This window comes from Miniopterus schreibersii, assembly GCF_964146895.1.
Source record: "Miniopterus schreibersii genome assembly, chromosome: X".
NCBI classification, from domain to species: Eukaryota; Metazoa; Chordata; class Mammalia; order Chiroptera; family Miniopteridae; genus Miniopterus; species Miniopterus schreibersii.
The window spans coordinates 9,815,227-9,838,961 of NC_138104.1; the positions used below are offsets into that span (position 1 = coordinate 9,815,227).

Here is a 23,735-nt window from a genome sequence, read left to right on the forward strand (position 1 = left end):
CATTCAATGTACTTTTAATTCCTTCCAGTGTATTCTTGATGTAATATATGCTATTCTTCATTTCCAACTGGTTCTTATTCATGGTTGCTATTTATTTTTTATGCTGTTTTAGTTCCCACTAAGTTTCTTGTAATTCTCACTAAGTTCCTTGAGCATCCTTATAACCATTACATTGAACTCTATATCTGATAAATTGCTTGTCTTCATTTCTTTTAGCTCTTTTCCTGGAGATTATTCCTTTTCTTTCATTTGGTGGTTGTTTTTTGTCTCCCCATTTTAGGTGTCTGTGTTTTTTTCTACGTATTAGATAGAACTGCTATACCTCCCAGTCTTTGTGGGGTGTCCTTATGTAGTAAGTGCTCTGTTGAACCAGTAGTACAGTCTCTTATCATTTGTGCTAGAGGTCTCTCTCTCTCCCTCTTGCTTCCTCTCTCTGAAGTCAATAAAAAAAAAAAAAAAGAAAGAAAGAAGAAGAAAAAAGAATCCAAAAGAATGAGGATAGCTTAAGGAGTTCCTGTGATAACTTCAAGCATACCAACATTTATATCACAGGTGTGCTGGAAGGAGAAGAGAGAGTAAGCAATTGAAACTTATCTGAAAAAAATAATGACAGAAAACTTCCCTAACCTGGTGAATAAAATAGGCATACAAGTCCAGGAAGTGCAGAGATTCAAACAAGATGAACCCAAAGAGACCACACCAACACACAACATAATTAAAATGCCTAGGTTAAAGACAAAGCAAGAATCTCAAAATCAAAAAGAGAAATGCAGTTAGTTACCTACAAGGAAGCTCCCATAAGACTGTCAAATACTTTCTCAACAGAAACTTTCCAGGCAAGAAGGAATTGGCATGAAACATTCAAAGTGATGAAAAGCAGGGACCTACAACGCAGATTACCCAGAAAAGTTATCATTCAGAATCGAAGCACAGATAAAGGTCTTTCCAGACAAGGACAGGGAAAAGGAGTTCATCACCACCAAACCAGTATAACAAGACATGTTAAAGGGTCTTCTTTAAGAAGAAGAAGAAACATCAAATGGCCAATAAATACTGTCTATTAACAATTACTTTAAATGTAAGTGGATTAAATGTTCCAATTAAAAGACATACAGTTGCTGAATAAACAACAAAATAAGACCCTTACATTTGCTATCTACAAGAGAATCACTTCAAATTGAAAGATACACACAGACTGAAAGTAACGGAATGGAAAAAATTATTTTATAAAAATTGCAACCAAAAAAGCTGGGGTAGAAATACTTATACCAAACAAAATGGACTTTAAAACAAAGGCTATAACAAGAGACAAAGAAGGACCCAGCACTTCCACTTCTGGGTATTTATCTGAAGAAACTCAAAACACTAAATTGAAAAGACATATACATCCATATATTTATTGTACCATTATTTACAATAGCCAAGCTATGGAAGCTACTTAAGTGTCCATCAATAAATGAATGGATAAAGAAGTGGATAATATATATATTATATATATGTATATATATGGATAATATATATATGTTATATATATATATTATATATATATAATGAAATATGGCTGAGCCATAAAATGGATGAAATCTTGCCCTCTGCAACAACATTGATGAACCTAGATGGTATTGTGCTGAGTGAAATAAGTCAGACAGAGAAAGATAAATTCCAGATGATATCACTTATATGTGGAATCCCTCCAAAATAATAAACAAGCATAACAAAAACATACTCATAGATACATAGAACATTTTGATGGTTGCCAAATGGGAGAGGGGTTGGGTGGATGGGTGAAAAAAGGTGAAGGGATTTAGAAGTACAAATTGGTAGTTACAGCATAGTCATGGGGATGTAAAGTACAGCATAGAGACTATAGTTAACAATATTGTAATAAAATCCATAGACTTTGTGAGAGATATTTCCCTTAATGGAATAGAGTTCTCTCTTACTATTCCTAATTTTTGGAACTCTTCAGTAAGTCTGCTTACTGGGAAAATATGTTGTTATTTTATTACATAATAAAAAATGTAGACTTTCCAAAAAACATATCATAGACAAAGAGAATTTTATTTCTTTTCCTATCTCAATGCCTTTTACTTCTTGATATTGTCTGGTTGTTCTAGCTAGGACTTCATTATTAGATTGAATAAGAGTGGTGAGAGTGGGCATCCTAGTATTGTTCCTGATCTTAGAGGAAAAGTTTTCAATCTTTCACTACTCAGAATAATGTTAGCTGTAGGTTTTTCATATATGGCCTTTATTATGTTGAGGTATGTTCTTTCTATACCCATTGGTTGAGGGTTTTTATATAGAAGGGATGTTGAATTTTGTCAAATGTTTTTTCTGCATCTATTCAGATGATCATATGAATTTTTTATTCTTTTTTTATTCAAGTGTAGTTGGCATACAATATTATACTAGTTGCAGGTGTACAACATAGTGATTTGACATTTATATATGCTACAATATGATCACCACAATAAGTCTAGTAGCCATCTGTCACTGTGAAAAGTTATTACAATAGTGTTGACTATATTTCCTGTGCTGTACACTACATCCCTATGTCTTATTTATTTCATAACTGCAAGTTTTAACCTCTTATTCCCCTCCACATTTTCACCCATACCTCTACCCCCATCCCCTCTGGCAACCATCAACTTGTTCTTTGTATCTATAAGTCTGTTTTTGTTTCGTTTGTTCACTCATTTGGGGTTTTTTTTAGATTCCACGTATAAGTGAAATAATGCAGTATTTGTCTTTTTCTTCTAACTTATTTCACTTAGCAGAATGCCCTCAAGTTTCATCCATCTTGACACAAATGGCAAGATTTTGTTCTTTTTAATTGCTGAATAATATTCTATTGTATGCACATATACCACCCCTTGTTTATCCATTCCTTTATTGATGGACATCTAGGTTGTGTCCATACCTAATGAATGGGAGAAAATATTTGCTTATTCAAGTGAAAGGGACTGTTATTTGAGGGGAATGATGTAGAAATTGAATATGAATGGGAGGAGAGTTAGAGAAGATGACGACTTGGGGCATGTGAAATGATTGCTGATTGGTCTGAGAACCCAGCTGAGGTTGGAAATTCTATTAGATGCACCAATATCTGGACGGCTACTACTTTCTCTCAACTGAGATGAAATAGTGCAGATGATGTATTTGGAGATCACAGGGATAAGGATGCAGTAATTTCTAAATCAACTTGTCCTGAGATCCTGGCTAGATAAGGAAAGAAGTGAAGAGAAAAGGGAAGACTTGGAGATACTGAACACCTCAATGAAGTAAAAAGGCAAATGAGGTGGGACCCAGCCATTGATAAGAGATTTGAGTGATAATGGGATATTGGAGTTAAGTCTTTTAGAAGTGAATTCATGCTCAGTGATGCCAAGTGACTGAGGGTGGTTGGAGTGCTAAGAAGTTAAAGAGCAGGGAGGTGAGGCCAGCGTGTGTGGGATGGGTCTTTCATGTGTATATTGTTGAAGTCACCTAAGATGATGACAGGACTTGGAGTCTCACGCCTTTTAAGCTGGTCCTTAGAGTATGGGGAAGAGTGAAGATAATGCCCACATCTATTCATCACTCTCGGCCCCAAACCCTTGGTTAGTAGTCAGCACTGGGGAAGAATATAGAGGAACCAATGGGATCAGGAGATAAGCTGGTGTCGGGGAAGGCCAGGAAGTCAAGGTAATGTTTTAAAACAATCTAATTTCCTGTTCATTATCTGGTTTATTGATTGGTTTTTAAGGTAAGTGGGAAAAGCACAAGACATATTTTACTATTTTGGCCCCATATAGTTCTGGAATGGCAATAAAAAGGCCTGCCTGATCTTAATTCAGATCTCTGAACTCAGGCAAATCATTATGAGCACTAGTGTGACCATTTTGTATAACAAGAGAGTTGGAATGGATGAGCTCTACATTTTTCATTGGCTTTAATATCTAAGGGTTCTAGATACACCTGCTAAAGTATGTCAGAGATATGACAGTTATTCTCTAACAGCTGGTCCTACCTGGAAAGAAAGGACCTATTAAGAAGGAACCTAAAGCTTGCTTGTTAAAATGCAAATTCTATCCAAAAAACACTGATTGCAGATATCACAATGCATCTTTGTGTCAATGGAATAATCCTAAAATTGATGGGCCAGTATAATCTAGTGGTTAAGCACTCCAGCTTTGGAGATTAGCTGTTTTTCATTAACCACATTTGAAATTTAGTTAGGTTATTTGGCCTCTCTGTATCTCATTTTCCTCAAGAAGAAAATGAGGATGACAGTAGTAATGTATTTGGTAGAATTGTTGTAAATATTAAATAAAATGATGCATGTAAAGCTTTTAACAGTGTCACTTTTTAAAAACTCAATGTGTGTTAACTATATTATTATTATAAAATAATTATTATTATATGAGAGACCAAATGTTATATTTCTGCTGTCTAAAGAATTATACACAAGATATATCCCAAATAAAAGTGTGTAAAAATAAATAATACAACCCAGTTCCCCTTTCTGGAGCCCTGTCCCTAACATGGGAAATTTCCAAGCATGTCATGAAGTCTCAAGCTTTCAAGAAAGGTTGGAGCTCCAATCAAACAGCAGCATATTCTTATCCTTGGAAATCATGTCTCCAGATGTTTAGGTTTTTATTTTTCACCAACCCAGGGTGACTTTCTCAATTGAGGATACCTAGTAATCTCTCTTTCTATTCCTCCTCATTTCCCTTTAGAGGTCTTTTTAAGCTTCATCCCTTTCTTTATTCCTGTTTCACCACTCCTTAACCATTTATTCTACTTTAACCCTTCCATTTTCTTTATTCAACTGCAGCTCTTCTTTCTTCCACTTTACCCCCTTTATTCCACATCATGCCCTCCTCTTTATTCTGCATCACCCCTCCTTTTAATTCCCCATCACCCTTCCCCTTTACTCTAACTCACCCCCTCCCCTTTATTCCATATCACCCCCTCCTCTGTCTGCATCACCCCCCTTTATTCCATATCTCTCCATTCCCTTATTCTATATCATCCTCTTCTCCTTTATTCCTCTTCCCCACCTCTCCTTCATCTTCAGCTCCAGCCAGAGCTTTCCAAATCACCAACAAAATTTTAAATTTAAAAAAACAAAAAACACAGTAAGCTATGAATATGCTGCTGTCACAATACAGATGTTTATTAATGATTAAATGCCAGAGAAGTTTTAACAATCACAAATCTTCGAGCTCTAAGGTTGTTACCCAATATGTGAACAATTTCTATCCCTCAATACAATACACTCTTCAGTCTATGGACATTAGCAGTTGTTATGCCTCAATATCAGGTATAATTTTGGATGTCATACATAGCCCATATCTATGTGTTACCAGAGCGTGTCCCGCAAATTTGTAACGTCCTGCATAGAGGAACTACAGAGACGATAGATAATATTTGTATTCAGGTGACTTTAACTAGCTGGAACTATGTGTCCATATCTAACTAGCTGTTTTGCTGACAACAGGGTGTGAACACCAGCTGTCTGTAAAACAAATCAAGGTATTAAAATCAAATTTTTCCTCTAAATTTGACCAAAGGAAAGCTAGTTAGACTTACACTTGAGATGGCCCTGTTGGCTCTACCTGAGCAAGACTGCACATAATTTTGGGAGTCGTTGTTTGACCAGCCATTGGTCTAAATAATTTGGCAAAAAGAAATAGCCTGAGGTGGTGGAGTTGCTGCGGGGACACGGCTGAGTTGGTGTGACATGGTTTAGCATTGATTGTTTGTCAGCAGTCAGTAGGCTGACCTAACATTCTAGCATGCCTCTTGAGGGCCTTTCCAATTGAGCTCTCAGGAGTAGAATAGGAAAGTCAGGAAAACATGCAATTCCTCTTTGGGGGAGGGAAAGCACCTCGAGATTTGTGAGCTTCTCTGAGACAGGTGTTTACCACAAATGTCACATCAATTAAAGGAAGGGCTGTAATGTGGAAAAGCCAGGATCAGGGGTAAAAGAGAAAGGCAAGATAGCACCCAGGGATCCTGGGTATGACACAGAAACTTCTCTGCTTTTACCAGCTGAAGGGACCAAGCATCCCCAGTGAAGGGGCTGGCAGTGTGTTTGGACTTCTCAGCCTGACCTGAGCATCAGGTGGAACTCCTCACCCTCAAATCTTTACCTTCAAGACACACTCTTTAATATTTCCTGTGATATTTCAGATATACCCCAACCCTTTTCCCCTGTCCTGCACCTTATAGAAGGAAAACCATCTAAGGTAAGAAGTAGCTGGTGCCAGTTTTGGCCTCCTTCTCCCGGGGCACACGGAGCAATGGGCGGTCTTGCTCCAGAATAGGAAGGTTACCCGCTCCTTCCTCATCGTCATGGGAACGGGCAGTGCCGGAAGGCACAGCTGGCTCCTCAGAGGAACCTGGAAAATAGTAACAATGTTAACTTCTTACTTTGCACAGCACCCAAGGGACTGAGACCTAATTTTGAGCTTCAAATACAGCATGAGGCAAGAAGTTAGGGCAGGAATGGTTATCTGAATTAGAATTGTAAGAAAACTGCAGCTTAAGAGTAGAATATAGATCTCTAAATCTAGGCCCACTGTGGAAGCTGGGGGGTGAGGGAGAAGAGCTTGGTTAAAGAACAGAAAGAGTTAGACAGATACCCCATGCTTAGAGCAAATAGACAATACCTTGCGGGAGGCATAGAAGAATGCAACCTCCAAATAACCACCACCCTACAAGCAGCCTAACTAGTTTTACTAAGCAAAGGAATAATAAAGCTGGAGCCAGAAGCTTACAGCACTTCATGGAGGGGAGAAAGCAGGAGTCGATCTTCAATGACTCTGAGAAGGGCTTGTAGTTCATTACTTGGCCAAGCTGAGACTTGTTTTTAAGCAGGGTAGTATCTAGAGGGAATGTAAAATCTGCATCTTCTTTATGGAACTGGATTGCCTTTGGATTCTGAACTTCTTTAGAGTCAAGATAATTAGGCATTGGTACCGCTTCCACATTCATGATTTCTTCAAGATTGACAGCAGGGTCTGGCTGAGGGTCTGGAATTGTACTGAAAATAGAGACATCTTCAGGCTCGGGAATCACATTTTGGTCTTCAAAAGTGTTGGCTCGGTCTTTCTGAGAATCTGAAATTTCGTTGTAAATTTGAGCATCCTCAGGCTCTAGAACCACACTGAGAACTGAGTCTTCTTCAAGATTGCAGTTTTCTTCAGAGTCTTGGATTTCACTGACATCAGAGGCTCCTTTGTGTCCTGGGGTTTCTTCAGCATCTGAGGCTTCTTCATTGTTTAAGACTCCACTCACATTTGAGTATTCTTCCTCATCTTGAATCTCATCAAAATCAGAGACATCTTCAGGGCTCTTTACCACATGGAGAGCTGGGGCCTCTTCAGAGTTGGATCTTTCTTCAGAACCTGTCATTCCACTGACCTCTGGAGTTTGTTCATGACCTGGGATTTCTTCAGTATCTGAGGTTTCTTCATCATTTGGGACTCCATCAAGAGCTGGAACCTCTTCGAGACTGGAATCTTCTTCAGAGTCTGAGAGTTCATTAACTTCTGGGGATTCTTCATGATTTGGAATTTCATAATCATCAGGGGCTTCTTCAGGGCTTGGGACCACATGAAGAGCTAGGACTTCTTCGAAATCAAGGTCTTTGTCAGAGTCTGAAATCCCATTGACTTCTGGGGCCTCTTCATGGTCTGAAATTTCTTCAGCATTTGAGGCTTCATCATTTGGGATTTCAGCAAGAGCTGGAACTTCTTCAAGATTGGAGTCTTCTTCAGAATATGGGTTTTCATCATTATCTGAGGCATCTGCATGGTCTTGGATTTCATCAGTATCTGAGGCTTCTTCATGGTTTGGGATTACATCAAGATAGGGAACTTCTGCAAGGACAATATTTTGGTAGTTTTCAAAATTTGGCCCTTCTCCAAGATCGTTGTTTTGGACTTCTCCAGGGTTTGGGATTTCTTGCACATCTGGGGCTCCTTCCGGGTCTGGGACTATATCAAAATATGGTATTTCTTCAAAGTCTGGGATTTCAATGAGTTCTGGAATTTCATCATCAGGATCTAGAATATCCTCAAGGGGAGGAAGATCATCAAAATTCACAGTATCATTGTCGTCATCGTCCTCATTGTCAACATCATCTTCTTCATCAAGCTCTGGTATGTCTTCAAGAATTGCACCTTGAATTTCAAAGTCATTTGGGATCTCAAGTCCTTGGACTTCTCCAAAGACTGCTCCTTGGTGGAGATATTCAAATACTAGCTCTTCGTTAACTGCCAAATCTTCCTCAGAGGACTCATCTTCCTCAAGGGGCTCATCTTCAGCAAGGACCTGGCCTTCAGGAAAGGCCTGACATTCACCAAGGGACTGACCTTCAGTAAGGGCCTGACCTTCACCAGGGATCTGATCTCCAGCAGGGAACTGACCTTCATCAAAGGGCTTGCTTTGAGGAAGGACAGCAGCCCGGACTTCAGCAGAGTTTTCCACTGGATCAGAAAGTAAAGCGTCCTCTTCCATCTTTATACGTGCACTCCTGAATGAAAATGAATTTGAAAAATCAAGTCAGTTTGTGTACATGGATGGATTAACAAAAAGATTGCCTGGGATTGGAAACTCCCATAAAAGATTCTGCTTCAGGCTAAGCATAAATAAACTGACAAAACACTCACTGGATCTTCCTCAAATTCCTGCGTCTGATAAAATCAAGGGCTTCAGGACTGGATTTCCACACACGCTTAGCAACCTGCCTCTGAATATTGGGAGGCACCTGAGGGTAAAATTAGCAATGTTAGTCTTTATTATATAACATTTAAAATTTTTACACTCATTTCTATCAATTACACAGGACTGAAGTCACCATGACCAGCTAATGTGAGACCTTCTAGACTAGGAAATTTTTAGGTACCTTTGGCTACCCTCAGGAATACATGTACAGCTTCTCCTTGCCTTGTGAACATGTGAGAGAGCTGTGAAATAAGTGTGTCCCAAACTTCCACCTACCTCAAAGAGAATATCCCAGTTATCAATCATAGCACGGACCACATTGACAGAAGCAACATAGTGGTCAATCCCCAGTTTTGTTTTCCTGGATTCCCTCTTGCCAACTTTCCCTTTCTTCAGGAGAGCAGATCCAAAGACCAATGCCAAATTGCTGGAAGTCATACGGTTGCCAAAAACCTAGATAAAAGAAAGCAGAAAGTGGTTGACTCTGAGGTAGTAATCAAAGTTATACAAATGAAAACATCTTTTTATTCTTGTTTCCCTTTTCCTCTGTCTCTTTGGCTCTGTCTCTCTCATATATTCCCACACATGTCCCTAACCACAGCCTTCACTACCCTTTCCCAGAGCTTTTTACCAACTGTCCATCAATGCCAATGGAGTCCTGGCAGTTCTCAGTGATTTTATGCAGGGCCGTCAGCAGACGCTCCAAGGTGTCACTGTGGCAGGGTGGCATCAGGTAAACCAGCAATTGCAGGGCAGAAAGCTGATCTTGTGGCTTCAGAGCTAGAGGAAGGAAAACAAGGGTTGGCTCAGGGGGCTAACCTTGGCAGCAGCCTGATACCAAGAAGTGATTCTGCTTGAAAATCACTGAAGGCTATGGAGAAAGTCCAGGGACATCTTTTCTTTGCTCATCCCCATAGCATTTGATCCCAGAAGCCCTAAAAACAAGAAGGGTTCTCATCAAAATTGAATGCCTTCTGCAGAAAGTAAATTCTTCTTTATCCTGATAAGACACACACAGCTTCAAGAAGCTCTGGAGAGATTTCCAAAGGGTACACTTATACTGGAATATTATGAGATATAAGGAAAGTAGTCTGAAAAGGTGTTTTCATCTTTATTTTATTTTTTTAATTTATCTTTACTGTTGAAAGTATTACAGAGGTACTCTTTTTTTCCCTACTGATCCCCTCCACCCAGAATCTGCCCCCCCCCCAGGCCTTCTCCACACTATTGTCTCTGTTCATGGGTTTTGCATATATGCATATAAGTTTTTTGATTAATCTCTCCCCCCACTTCTCCAACCCCACCTTCAGATGAATTTCAGAGGTATTTTCATCTTTATTTTTTAAATTTATTTTATTGTTGAAAGTATTACAGATGTCCTCCATTTTCTCCCCTTTACTCCCTTCCCCCCATCTCCTACCCTTCCTTAGGTCTTCACCTGTCTATCATCTGTGTCCATGGGCTGTGCATATATGCTTATAAATTCTTTGGTCAATCTCTTCCCACCCTCCTTTCCACCTTCCCTCTGAGATCTGTCAGTCTGTTTCATGTTTCCATGTCTGTGGTCCTATCTTGTTTGTCAATTTATTTTGTTCCTTAGATTCCACATATAAGTGAGATCATGTGATATTTGTCTTTCTTGGACTGGCTTATTTCTCTTACCATAATATTCTCCAGGTCCCTCCATGCTGTACCAAAAGGTAAGGGATCCTTCTTTTTACAGCTGCATAGTATTCCACTGGGTAAATGTGCCACAGCTTTTTTATCCACTCATCTACTGATGGTCACTTGGGCTGTTTCCTGATCTTAGCTATTGTAAAGAGTGCTGCTATGAACATAAGGGTGCATATATTCTTTCTGATTGGTGTTTTGGGATTCTTAGGATATATTCCTAGAAGTGAAATCACTGGATCAAATGGCAGTTCCATTTTTAATTTTTTAAGGAACCTCCATACTGTTTTCCATAGATGTGTATTCTGTCTTAATTCCTAGGGTCTTGCAGCCTGAGCTCTGTTTCTAGACCCCCACACTCCCTGTACTATTTCCTTTCCCTGCCCAACAAGAAAGAAGGGAGAGCAGAAAACTCACTTGCTGTTAGGAGGAAGGAAATGTACAGATCATCTGGCAGCAGAGAGTCCTTCATGTCACAGAAAAACTCCTTGAGAAGTGCGGCAACATCGTGCACATTCTGAGTGTCATCCAACACTACATCCAGACCTTGATCAAATTCTTCCCGGAGCTATAAAATGGGAGAAAATGCATGGACTGTCTGCCCTGTCCACCACAGGCTCCCTCCTGGTCATTTCTTCAATAAGTTTCAAACTTCAGTGGAGGAAGCTGGCAATATGATGTGCCTTCTACATGAAACTCCCTTCAGGAATTTGGGGGAGCCCCCACCTCACCTGTTTTTTCTCACTCGAAGAACAAGTGTAAACAAAGCCAATTTACCTCACGCACTCTCTCCTTGGAGTATTCCAGGGTGAAAATCCCTATTGTGGTTAAGCCTGAAAGAAAAGAGCAGGTATGCTAAGAATCTCTGGTCCCCTTCCCCAGGGCATTTCCCTTCTCCCAGCTGCATCCGGACCCCAACTGGTGGCAGAGGAATGTTCCAAGTCCTTCATCCTGCAACCCATTTTATTTCCCTATTTCTAGAACAGCATTTCTTCCTTTTAATTGCCTTCTACCTTAATTTGACCATTATTTTCGTCCCCCTTACCATGTTTCTCAATGAAGCTGCAGCAAGCCTCAACAACCTTGGGGATTTGCTTAGCAATCGGATTGAGGCTCATTTTCATTTTGGATCCCAGAAGTCGCTGGCCAATTGGAAAGGAAATCTTGGAAAGTTGCAGGGTCTGCAGCAGCAAGGCCCCGTCCTCCAGTTCAGCCAGGCTATCCACAGATATTGCACCCTGTGGAGAACCCAGACTATCTTAAAATGGGGAACCTGAAAGGTCGCTTCAAACCTTCCTGAAGACTGCATCACATTCATAATAGGATACATTCTTTCTGTGGCAAGCCAAGTACATGCTTCCAACATGTTCTTTTCACCTCTCCCTCCCTCTGAGGACACAGGCCTTGGCCCTCCCGACCCACAACCCTGAATATCTCAGGAAAGACCTCTGCTTGAAACCTGGAGGGTTCAACTCACTCGGCGCCCACGGCGAGTGAACTCCCGGGGTAAGGAGGGTTCTTCCCGTCTGCGACTGAAAAAGCGCCTCACTCGGCCAAGCATCCTTCGCACCACGTTTCCCCGACGACGGCGGCGGCCTGCAGTCTGACCCGTAGAATCTTCAACCTGCATAGCGGCTCTCAGTTCAAGTTGCTTGCCGCGGGCAAACTCATTCACCAGCACCTCTTCCAGACGAACGCCAAACGTCTTGAGTGATACGACTGAGGAACCTGGGGTAGAAAGACTGAGAAACGTCAACGTTCAGCAGCTCTTAAATCGGGAGGAACTGCCGGAGCTCTAGCACTCCTCTAAGCAACCTCTCGCAGCCAACCCCCACCCCTCGCGACCCGTCGCGCCCCTCTCTGGGGAGTGAGCCAAAAACACGCAGCTTTTTTCAACTACCCCGACGGAGCTCAAGATCCCTGCCCTAAGTCCTGCCAGGGGGTGACTACCTTGAAGCAATGCGGAAAACTTCTTCTGGGCAATCAGTCTGGGGTGGATTCTAAGCAGGAAGGCTTAGGCAGATCTGCAGGGACCGCCCCTCGCGTCCCCGCTGTTATTGCTCCACTTCCTGAACCCCCCCTTGATTTCTGGGAGAGGGGAGTGATTGCCCCCAGGAGCAGCGAGCACCGCCCAGTCTCCAGTAGCCCAGGACATAATAGTAGGGGGATGCAGCATCCCATTTCTTTCCTAAGTAAACTATAAGAACTCCTCACCCCTCTGTTGTCCTCTCAAAGTCAGAAACCACTTCTCAACGGTGTTTGGACTCTCAATAGGCAGAGCTACAGAAAGAAAAAAAGAAAAGACACTAACATAAATAGTACTTTATAAAAAGCATCGCAATGCATTGATCCACAGGAATTGGGGATGGGGGAATAAACAACTCTGTGCAGCCCGCAAAAAGTGTTTTGCTTTCTCTCAGCCTCAGTTTCCCCATTTAACAACGAGACTAATCCTATGTACCGCGTATGACACTCCAAGAATTTAACCAAACCAAACCAGGCAATCTTAGGCTCCATGTGGCACAGTGCATGGTGTTATGCACCGGTAATAGCTCAATACAACGCTTAAAACATAAATTCCAGGCCTGAGCCTTGGGACAGTGCAACAGGCAAAGGGAATGGCTCTGCCGGTGGCGCCTCCTCTAGTAGGAGTCGCCAAGTTACTGCGGGCACGCTCACACCCGGGATGGCATCGGCTCCACGCGCTGCGGCGGGAGAAGCAGCAACCCACGCAGTCCGCCCCCCGCCCCCCCCCCCAGCTCCAACACCCGCAGCTACGGCTGCCTGCGGGGTCTCCTCGCGCTCTGCTTCGCTCCTTTCTGCTGGCGTCCGCTGTGCGCGCCTGCCGAATCTGCTGCCCCTGCACTTTTCATTACTGCAGGAGGGCCCCTTGGCCCCGTGCGACCCCCCTCTCACCTCGTTTCAACTGCTAATCTGAGCCTTTACCCCTAAGAACCCTGGCACACTCAAACCCAGTCCACTGCTGGGTCCCTCTCGCTCTCCCGGCTGCCCGCTGAGCTGTGTGCAGCACTCTCAGCGCACCTCCCGCCTTTGCTCTACGCCGGGATTGGTGCGTGTCTCTCACAGTCTCCCTTACTCTCCATCTCTCAACCGCGCTGTCTCTGTCTGTCCCAGTCCTCTCTCAGAGTGTCCCCCTGTGCCTCGCTCCCACTCAGATTCTTTCTAGCACCGCACTTGATGCGTCTGTCTCTTCACCTGTCCTCTATCAACTTGTCTGTCCCTGACATGTACGGCATGCTGCCCCTCAAGCTCCTAGTCTTTAACCCAGCTCAACTAATCTGTCTCTTCTGCAATTCAACAAACACCCTTCAACTCCCTCTTGCTCAGTTCTCTCGGCGCCAGGAGAACTGACAGGGTCTGAGACCAGGGTCACGCCCCTCCTACCCTTCCATACCCCCAACTCGCCCCGTCCCACCCGGGAGGGTCCACTCGCTGGAGAGCGAGGACGCCACACTCCGGGGTACTGCTCACCTCGGTCAGGTTTGAATTCAGAGAGGAACTGTCTGGCCACGAGTTCGTGGTAAGCAGTCTCTTGCAGCTTCAGACGCTCCAGCTCCGAGAGACTGTGTATTGATATCATCTTCGTCCTGCGGTCCGGGTTGTGTCCTGGGGCTCCTCCCAGGACATTCACTAAAAAAATGAAGGCGGACATCAACAACAAAGGGAGCATGATTCTGGGGCACCGTGTCCTTGCTGCCTTCAGAAAAAGAATGTAGCCACCCATTCTGAAATCGGATGATTATCAAAGCTGCATCATCCAGTTGTCACTGGACCTAGTGAAGAGAACTGTGGGGGGGAAGGTTGGTAGAGGGGGAGGGAAAACTGGGAGGTGGCTTCACCCTGGAGCAGAGCTGCCTCTGGTTGCTTATTCAAAAAAAAAAAAAAAATCCAACTAAAAAAAAAAATCAGCCCTGAACTGACAGTCCAGAAAAGAGAAAACCTAATTTGACGGGGGTGGGGGTGGGGGGGGGGGAGTAGGGAGAACAAACCTCACTCACAGTTTTTAAATGCACATTGAGACAAGAATAATGTAATATTTTCCACTAATTAGAGTGCTGATGAAATTTATTTTTTTTACTTTTTAATGATAATGCTCGATGCTGTCCAGGTTGGGTGAAAATGGCACTTTCATCTAGGTTAAGAACCCTGTAAATTTGTACAGTTCTTCCATAAAGCAAACTGGACACATGAGTCTGAGTCAAAAATAATCCCCAGGTGCTTTGACCCAGTAATTCCCCTTCTAGGAATCTATCCTAATGGAATCTTCCTACAGACAGGAAAACCCATATTTACATGAGCCATAACTAAAAAATTAAGGTTAAAAAAGTTAACCCAGCAATGAGACTAATGATGCAAATTATGGAATGGTCACAGTATGGAAAATTATGCAAACATTAAAATTATGTGTTTTCTTTGTTATTTTTTATTGAATTTATTGGGGTGACATTGGTAAATAAAATTATATAGGTTTCAAGTGTACCATTCTATAATACATCATCTGTATATTGTATTGTGTATTCACCACTCCAAGTCGTCTCCTTCCATCACCATTTATCCCCCCATACCCTCTTCAACTTCCCCCCATCCCCTTTTCCCTCTGGGAATCACTAAAAAATGATATTTACAAAGAGCTCTTAAACCACAAATACAAAATACAGAGTGGTATTAATTATGATTACAACTATATGAAGAAAAACACTCATGAAAATAAGACCAAAAGGAATGCACTCAAATACTAACATACAGTATCTATATTCAGTGGTAAGAATTTGTTTGCCTTTTGCCTTTTATCTATCTACCAAAAATTGTGCAACTTGATATTATTTTTTATAAAAAAAAATCCATTTGTAGCAAAACAAACATCATTTCCAGGACAATTCTAGTGAGACTCCCTATTCAGGATGGGTGATCAGAGTGAAGTTTGTCTTAGTGTATTGGCAAACCTGTCCCTTCTCCGTGGTGCCCACTATCTCATACTGCTCCCAGGCTGCTTAGGATCCTCCAGTGGGATCTGCCTATCCTTTCCTCACATCCTCACCGCTATTATTCCTTTGTTATTTCATTTACCCATAAAAAAAGAAACTGTATTAAATGCCCACTTTGTGCCAGGCACTGAAGGTTCAAATATGAGCAAGATAATACTATTCCTTTCATAAAGGATTTAACTGTACAGTGAAAGAGATACACAGGTTAGCAACAATTTACAAAACCTTGTGATAAGTCAATTGGCCAAGATATAAACAAAGTACAGTGAGAGCAGAAAGGAGGAAACATCTAAGTCTGCCTGGAGACAGGGAGGGGTAGTGTCCACAAAGAGAGAACAGCTTGTGCAAAGGCAAGGAGATGGGAGAGAGGTCGTTATATTCTTAAAGCTGTATAAAGGAGATGGAAGGAAATAAATCTGGATAGGCAGGGGTGAGATCATGAATGTCCCTGTTAGCCATGTTAAGGAGCTGGACTTTCTCCTGAAGACAATAGGGGATTACTGCAGAGTTTTAAGTGGGGAGTGACAGAGTCAGAGTTGCAGCTTGGAAAAATCACATAGAGTAGTGAAAAGCCTGGTTAGGGTAGAGAGCCTGAAGTAGGTAGATCAGGCAAGAGATGCTGACACAAGTCAGTGTCACTAAAGCTAGAGCAGAGGATGGATTTTATGGGTATAATTGGCAGGACTTAGGGGAATTTTTTTATTGTAATAGAAAGGAAAGTATTTAAGACAGCTCTGAAGTTTATGATTTGGGTGAGTGTGCATGCTAGTTCCTGACAGAGAAGATAATTTGGAATATGGGAAACTAAACCCTTTGACAAAAAAGGAAGTTGTCACACACTACTTTCTGAGATTCTCTTTCCCATGGACTTTTATAATAATATTCTATATATTATTTGGGTGGGACTTAAATTCCAAAGTCCAAGTAATGTTACTTTGCAGAGAAAAAGTAGGTAGAAATTTATCATTCAATAATCTGTATAAACAAGCTCTATCAAAAAAAAAAAAAAAATCCACCCTACTTTTGTTTCCAAAATTCTCAATTCTCCTTTGCCCACTGTTCTTAATGATCAACACCACACATGTCAGAAATAAATGCTGGCCGATAACTAAAGTGCTGTATGAGAAAGGATGAGAAGTATTTCTATGGATTTTGAACTGAGCTAAGAGGAAAGTCCTTACCATGGGTTTTTTGAAAGATCCTTCAACTGCAAAGCACCATCCCCCAATCCAAAGAGAATGCCTAAGCTCGACCAACAAACTGCATCTACAAAATGACCACTTTAATCATGCACATAACCTTAGAATAAGCCTCTTGCAGTCCCCCATTCACAATAGCAGATCCAGAGCCTGTTAGCCAAGGGTCTCTTCCTGACACACAAAACCTAGCTCTGGCTTCATTTTTCTAACATAGCTCCCCCTCCCCCTTTGCCCCAATTCAGACATTGTTGTACCTGTTTTGGAGCTGCAGCTATTTCTTCTTGCCGAGGCTTACCACATCTGGTCCTCCAAAGAGTATAGCTGGTCTTTCACCCACAAAATCAAGATGAAAAATCAATCCCTCTCCCCCCACCTAAATAAGGTAAGAACAAACAAGAAAACCTCAAAACAACACCAGCCAAAAAGAGAGAGAAAAGCCTTTGAGAGATGAGTCAGCCTAGATGCTTACAATTCCGACGGAAATCAAAGGCCTTGAATAAACCGTTTGTCATTGCCTCCTGCTCAAAGATACAGGGCTAAACTTAAGAGCAATCATATGCTGCAGTTCTGCCAGCAAAACTGACACTGTCTTGCTTACCTTCAACCCTCACAAGGCACTAGAAGAATACACAACAGAAGCAGAGTTAGGAAGGCCAATGTGCCCAGAAAAGCAGCAGTTGGGTAGGGTTGGGAGGGGTGGGTGAGTAAACAGATTTCAATACTATGAGAGAGGCACATAACAGGTTCTTGAGATCTGAATACTTGCCCTCAGGCCTGACATTCTAAGCTGAACACAAAAGGATGTTCCTCACAGGGAATAAAGTGCCAAGAGACCTCTCTTGCTCCAAAGTGTCTTTCCTTTCCCCTGTAACATGGTGCTGGTCTAACGTGACCAGGACATCAAAAAGATACTCAAGAAGAAAGATGAAAGCAAGCCCTCCCTTGCAAAAACCATATCCTTAGACAAATACCTGTAGTGGCCACTGAAGTTGGAGCTTAATAGAACTGAGTTCAAAGCCAAGCTTTATGATTTCTTAGCTGTGTGACCTTAAGAAAGTTAGTTGAATTCTCTGAGCCTCAATATCTTCTTCTATAGCATGGTGAGGTGATGCAGTACCCATTTCAGCAGTTGTATGAGAATTAAATGAATAATGTATGTGTGATATTTAGCACTGGTTTTTAATAAACATGTTGATATTGAAGGTTTTTGCAGAGGGCCTGACTTTACCAGAAAATATCATGTTTCAAAAGTAATCACATAAAATTAGAATTTGTATAAATGCATCCAAGGACTTACTCTGATCTATCTCTACTAAATTTGAATTAAATTAAAACAGGTAAAGAGATCTTGAAAGATTGTTGGGAATAGATCTTTTTTCTTCAATCTCTGATGGCATCAGGGTCAAGTATAAAAAAAGCATCTTATAAAATTTAGAAAAAATACCTGCATAAATCAATTTTTCAAATACTATTATTCAGATTAGTAAAATGCTTATATGTCTCAAAATTTATCTATTTCAAACCATCCAATTTTACATGTCACTAGAAAAAGAATATTTAATTTCATTTGGATCACTAAAGGGGCTAGGATATAAGCAGATACCAAGAGAGAGAATTTGAACAAAGAGCAGAAGAACATCCAGATCAAGTCTCCAGCAATTCAAAAAGGGGAAACACACATGAGTGGCAGCAAACTGTTCCTCACGTCCTCCTGAAATGCATGGCACAGATGGAGAAACAAATTAATGTCAGAAAGGTCACCTGCTTTGACATTGCCAGGACGGAAATGCTCTCAGCTAGGCATAAATCCACAGCCTTCACAATTTGGAGGACTAATTAACTCCATTGCACCCACTGAATAGTTAGGGATGGTGCAGTGCTCACTAGTAAACTCCTGTGAGAAAAAGAAGCGAGGACTGTATTGATGTCATTGTTTGAATCCTTATAAATTAGTCACTTTATGGCAACATCAGAATTTTTCTCCAAGCCTCTGAGAACTCCTCAGAGTTTGAGATATTGATAGTGAACAGGGCTGGGTACCCAGAAGGCATTGCATCTATGTTATTCAAATGCATACAGGCTGTGACAACAAATAAAGACATTTTCATTAATTTGTCACAACACAAGGAAAAGATACGGGTCTATAGATGAAAACATTTGGGCACCAATTTGGTCTGCTGGCACATCATCTCATTCATCCCTGAGCATTAATGAGTTAGCCTTTAAGTTGTTGTACTATAACCTCCATTTCAGCAAAGGCAGCAGAATGAACAAAATGGCTCATTTTATCCTATGCAGTGATGAGGCTCCAAGATAATTAAATTTGGGGAAGGCATTCTTAAATATGTAGAGTCAGCCCATCATGCCATAGCAGAAGCTTACAAACTAAAGGTATACTGTTGAAATATATTGAGAAAAGCTCTGGCTTAAAAAAAGAATGTTTCATGAACTGCTTAGAATATTAGAATGGATTACCGATAAAAGGGACCTTAGCTATCACCTAATCCAAGGCTTCCATTCTAGAGTTCAGAAACCTGAAGCTCAGATAGAAACAAAAGTTTGCACAAGGTCACATGGCAGTTTAACAACAGATTCTAGACAAGAACCCAGTTCTTCTCAATCCCAGGGCTCTTTCTTCTTCTGTCCCATCCATCCTTAATCTTAATATCTGCAAAATATTGCACAGCTAAATAATTAAAATCGAAAGAATGGACACACAATCAAAGCATGATTCCATAAGCCAGAGGACATCATATCCAAAGGCAGACAGCCACTACAAATTACAACCTGTCTGTAAAATTAGTACAGTCATCATTCTATACAACGTGGGATGCCCTTTTAAAATTTTATTGACTAAAGAAACAACTCAAGCTCGGGATAGTGAAAGTCAATCTTTATGTTATAAACATTTCAAAGGATAGTGTAAACAAGATAATGTGACATCAACTACAAGATATAGATATTCTCACTGTTATCTGCAGTATGTGTCATAGTGCATAATAGTGCTAGCATCACAAGCTGTGTCACCATTTAATCTTTTTTCCCTTTTGGTTGCTGCTTCTATTATGTTGTGGCAGAAAAAGTAAAAAGTAAGATGTTCCATCAATAAGAGGTAAAAAGTTTTAAATGCCCTCTGTTTTTCATTTTCTCAAAAGTTTTCCATATATATGGCCATGATCTCCAGACCCTAACACATAGTAGGTGTTCAATAAGTTTTTGTTGCAGAAGTCATAGAATTATAAACTCTGAGGGTTTTTAGAGAACATAAAGGTCTTGTATTTAAAACAGCTATTCATGATTCATGAATAAATGAATCATGCCACTTTATTCTCACACCAACTCCTGGGAAGGAGGTAGGTTGGGTGTTATGTTTCTCCATTTTACAGATAACAACAAACTAGGGCTCTGGAGAGGTTGTGGCTTACCTTAAGTTGCACAAAAATGCCATGGAAGTATATGCTGAGGGAACCAGCTGTCCCTGTCTATACTTAGGCCTGGTCTTGCCCTTTCTACCAAACCTTGATATTTCTTGGTATACATCACCAACATTTGTTGTCTAGAACTGGCACAGTCTGAGTCAAGACTACCTTCTTTCCTAATGAGGTGACTGGATTTTTGAGGTCTTATTTATACACACTATTCTTTGAAAATGGAAATGAAGGTAGATGATTGATAGATTAGATAGACAGAACATTAAGGTAGGTAAATTAGATAGGTGATGATGATGATGATGTTAGATAGAAATGTAGATATACTGACAGATAGATATAAAGTTACAGATATATATGGTTTTGAAAAAGACTATTATGAAAGATATAGGAGAGGAGTGGATAGAGGAGAAAGACACCAAAAACCCTATGTATTCCTCCCATAACATCTCTCACTCCAGTGCACCCCCAAGCTGACAGCACAACATCCTGTAAAGGTCCTGAGGTATGGACTAGAACTTGGGTACAAATCCCAGCTTCACCACATTTAAGTTCACATTCACCAATCAAGTGACTTAGAACAAATTATCTCACTTTTCTGAGTCTCAGTTACAGCACCTTACAAAATAAGAATCATGATACCTATTAGGTATGGCTGTAGAAAGACTAAATAAAAGAGAGGAATGAAAGAATCCTCCAAAGGGTACCAAGGTGGGGAATTGCTTTCCAAAATATCTGAGAGTCAAATTTGAGGGGCAGACTGAGCAAAAGTGCTAATATCTGGAATGAGGCAGATAGTGCCTCCATTGAAGAATGCCCTCGCAGCATTCTTTGAAGGCAAAAATGGGTACTCGTCTCCTGTTAGCAGGATGAGTTGAACTATTTCATAATCAGATAAGCAAGGCAGCTAACTGTGGGAGTGGGGAGATTAGTCTGGGCTGTGAAATGTAGAAAAAAGTTAACTGGCCCACAAAAGAGATTTAGTTCCTACATTTGCTTTCCTCAGCACAGTGTACAAGCCATCTTTGCCAAAGATGGTGGAGGAAAGGTGGGAGCCATCTGGAGTGGAAAGCCCCAATTTCTGCCCTTGGGATTTTACAACCTACTTGGAGGTCCCATAAATATCAATAGTCTGAAAGACTGTCAAGAAAAGCCCATGGATATAACATCATCCTTCCCTGAACTAATTTAAATGCATTTCCTCTCCTTTGTTCCTTTAAGAAATATTAAGAACTGACTATTTCTTCAGGTCCACCAACTCTGAGCAGACCCTTACTCAGTTGTAGGTTTTCAGTATGTACTCAGTAAACTCATTCATTTTTCCCATCCTCTCAACTCCTCTGGCCTTGTAAGCCCCCCTCTTTAAGATACACTCCCTTTCAGACACATACATTTTCTCTCACAGTTATCCATGCATACATGCATCCTGATGCTCCCTCACATATGCATTTTTACACACATGGGGGAGGGAATAGACCTCTCTAATGTATTCACTACAACAAAAAGAAGGAAGGAAATGAGACTGGATTAAAGGAAGGGCCATCAAGTATTTGTCCCTCCAGACCACAGCTAGGGCTTCTACAGAATGGGCATGAGAGAGAAAAGACCACGTGGGGACACTCTGCTAAACCGTCTGGACAGAGACCTGTCAAGGAAACCTTCAGAATAAAGTTGTTCTCAGAATCTGTGCTAAGAGCTCCTCCTCCATCTTTGTTTCCCCACCCCCACCTGCTTCTCTCCTCTCTGATGAATTGTATCTTACCCAACAAGCATCCAATTTTCTGCCAGTTTTCTTTTTCAAAATCCTGTCTGAGTGACTGTCAGAGGGAATTGGGAGATATTTTCCCAGTAGTTTTCATGATAGGAATAGTATTTTAAAACTACACTAAAATAACCGTATTTTTCAAAACACTAACTACCTATCTATCCCTCTTTGAAATTAGACCACTGTCTCAGCTATGATGCAGTGAAAAAGCCCTAGACCAGGAGTCAGACTGGAGGCCTGCCTAATTACTAAGCAGCTGAGTGGCCTTAGGCAAGTCAGTGACCATCTCTAAGCTCTGAACACAACCAGGGTAATTTATTATTATCCTGCTTATCTAAGAATAAGGAAGAGACACAAGCCCTCACATCTGCAGAGTCCTTGATTATTCTACAGGACTTAGCCAACTCTAGGACACAGAGCCACAGTGCCTCTGTCCATAGCTATAAAGAGAGGGGGCCCTCTGCTCTGCAGGCCTAAGGGCTGGGGGGAGAGGAGAGTATTAAGCAGGTCTCCATCTCCCTCTTTACTGGAGCCCCAGCCCAACCCAGCAGCATGCCCTGGACACTGAGCTCCATGACTGGTGGCATCAGGATGGGGGTGGGGGAGGGAGTGGGGAGGGGGAGGAGGAGAGGGGTGGGAACCCACTGGCACATGACTATGTGCCCTCAGTCTGTAAGCGTAGTCTTGGGCCCCTATCTGCCTCTGTTCTGAAGAGCGTGTCCTTCCCCTAAGTGGCTCAAGAGGGTGTAGAACCTGCAATTAAACAAAGCCTTATGGCTCACAAAGACCACTCTTTGAGCCTACCATTGGGAGAATTCAAAAAATTAAATCATTTGCCTGCCCCCAGATTTGAACAACTTGTTCAGCACTCTCAGGCTTCCTCTTCCCTGACTCCCTCCCTCAAGTCCACTTGGAGTGCCCTCACCTCCCACTGTAGCCCCTCAATGGGCTGGACTCAGGTGCCTAGAGCCCTGCCCCTGCAGTACCTCTTGGCAACTCTCTAGGTCCGGCCAGTGAATAGTGGTGGCATGACCTGCTGGTCAGTCCTGCAGGACCTGTCCTGGGACTAGCTGCAGGTGCTGCTAGCACTTAGCTCTGCTGCTCAGATTCCCCAACTCCCTTTAAAGCTTTCCACAGAGGGGTAGGGGCTGATTCATTGCAGTTTTCCACATGGCAGCCAGTTCAGTGCCTTATGCATACCTGTTTGCTAAATTCCCTTGGCTACTCCCACTGTTTGTCATTGTACCCCACAATCTTTTCTCTCTCTATTCAAAGCTGATCCCTCCTTCAATATTCAGCCTAAGGAACTCTTCCTCTCAGGGTTTTGACTTTCCTCTCCCCTGGCCATGCCATATAATCTCACATTACAGGTAAAGGAAAGACAGATCTGGAGGTGTAGATGGCTAAAAAACTTACAGAGGGACACAGACCTAATTAGTGGCAGAGCCAAGAGGAAGGCCCATGACTCCTGGATTCCAGCTGAGCACACTTTTTGCTACCCCTAATTTCTTTCCTTCTGCCCTGACTTGTATGGAATTTGAGGGCAGGGAACATCTTTTGTTGGCCCTTTGCACACAAGGAACAACCCCTTCCCTCCTTGCCCTATTCTTCCTGCTCCTTGTTTCCCATCTTATCCAGGGACTCTACACTTCCAAACTCAGAGAGAAAAAGATCATTTTGTTCAAAATTCAATGAGCAGCAAGAGCAAACAGAAGTTAACTTCACAAAGTCCTCTACACATCTGGATGAGAATGGTCTCAGTAAACTTCCCGCTATCACACACACACACACACACACACACACACACACACACACCCCTATAGTCTTCATAGTTTTTTTTTCTATCTTGTTGGCATCTGGAGAAGTCAGAAGGCCATTCACACCTGCCCAAACCATGTTATCTTCTAATACTTCTTCCAAAAATGCCTTCTAATCTGCAGCCCAA

The 23,735-nt window shown here is 41.8% G+C and overlaps 1 protein-coding gene across 6 annotated transcripts in view; it reads right to left on the reverse strand.

The window, feature by feature from the left end:
• Window positions 1-5,139: 5,139 nt before the first annotated feature.
• ARHGAP36 (Rho GTPase activating protein 36) overlaps window positions 5,140-23,735 on the reverse strand; it is a gene marked incomplete at its 5' end in the record, with an annotated part of 31,885 nt that continues 13,289 nt past the window's right edge. For 2 of the 6 annotated variants that reach the window (XM_081124808.1, XM_081124806.1), the window contains 11 exons: window positions 5,140-6,392; window positions 8,424-8,530; window positions 8,667-8,764; window positions 8,998-9,174; window positions 9,353-9,501; window positions 10,810-10,960; window positions 11,170-11,225; window positions 11,438-11,630; window positions 11,870-12,120; window positions 12,607-12,672; window positions 13,885-14,043. In XM_081124808.1, the coding sequence (XP_080980934.1) occupies window positions 6,235-6,392; window positions 8,424-8,530; window positions 8,667-8,764; window positions 8,998-9,174; window positions 9,353-9,501; window positions 10,810-10,960; window positions 11,170-11,225; window positions 11,438-11,630; window positions 11,870-12,120; window positions 12,607-12,672; window positions 13,885-14,043 (1,565 nt within the window). In that variant the 3' untranslated portion in view covers window positions 5,140-6,234. Of the gene's footprint in view, window positions 6,393-6,770; window positions 8,531-8,666; window positions 8,765-8,997; window positions 9,175-9,352; window positions 9,502-10,809; window positions 10,961-11,169; window positions 11,226-11,437; window positions 11,631-11,869; window positions 12,121-12,606; window positions 12,673-13,884; window positions 14,138-16,851; window positions 17,194-23,735 lie in introns of those variants that run through there. The other 4 variants (XM_081124805.1, XM_081124804.1, XM_081124809.1 and 1 more) reach the window with 3 other exon arrangements.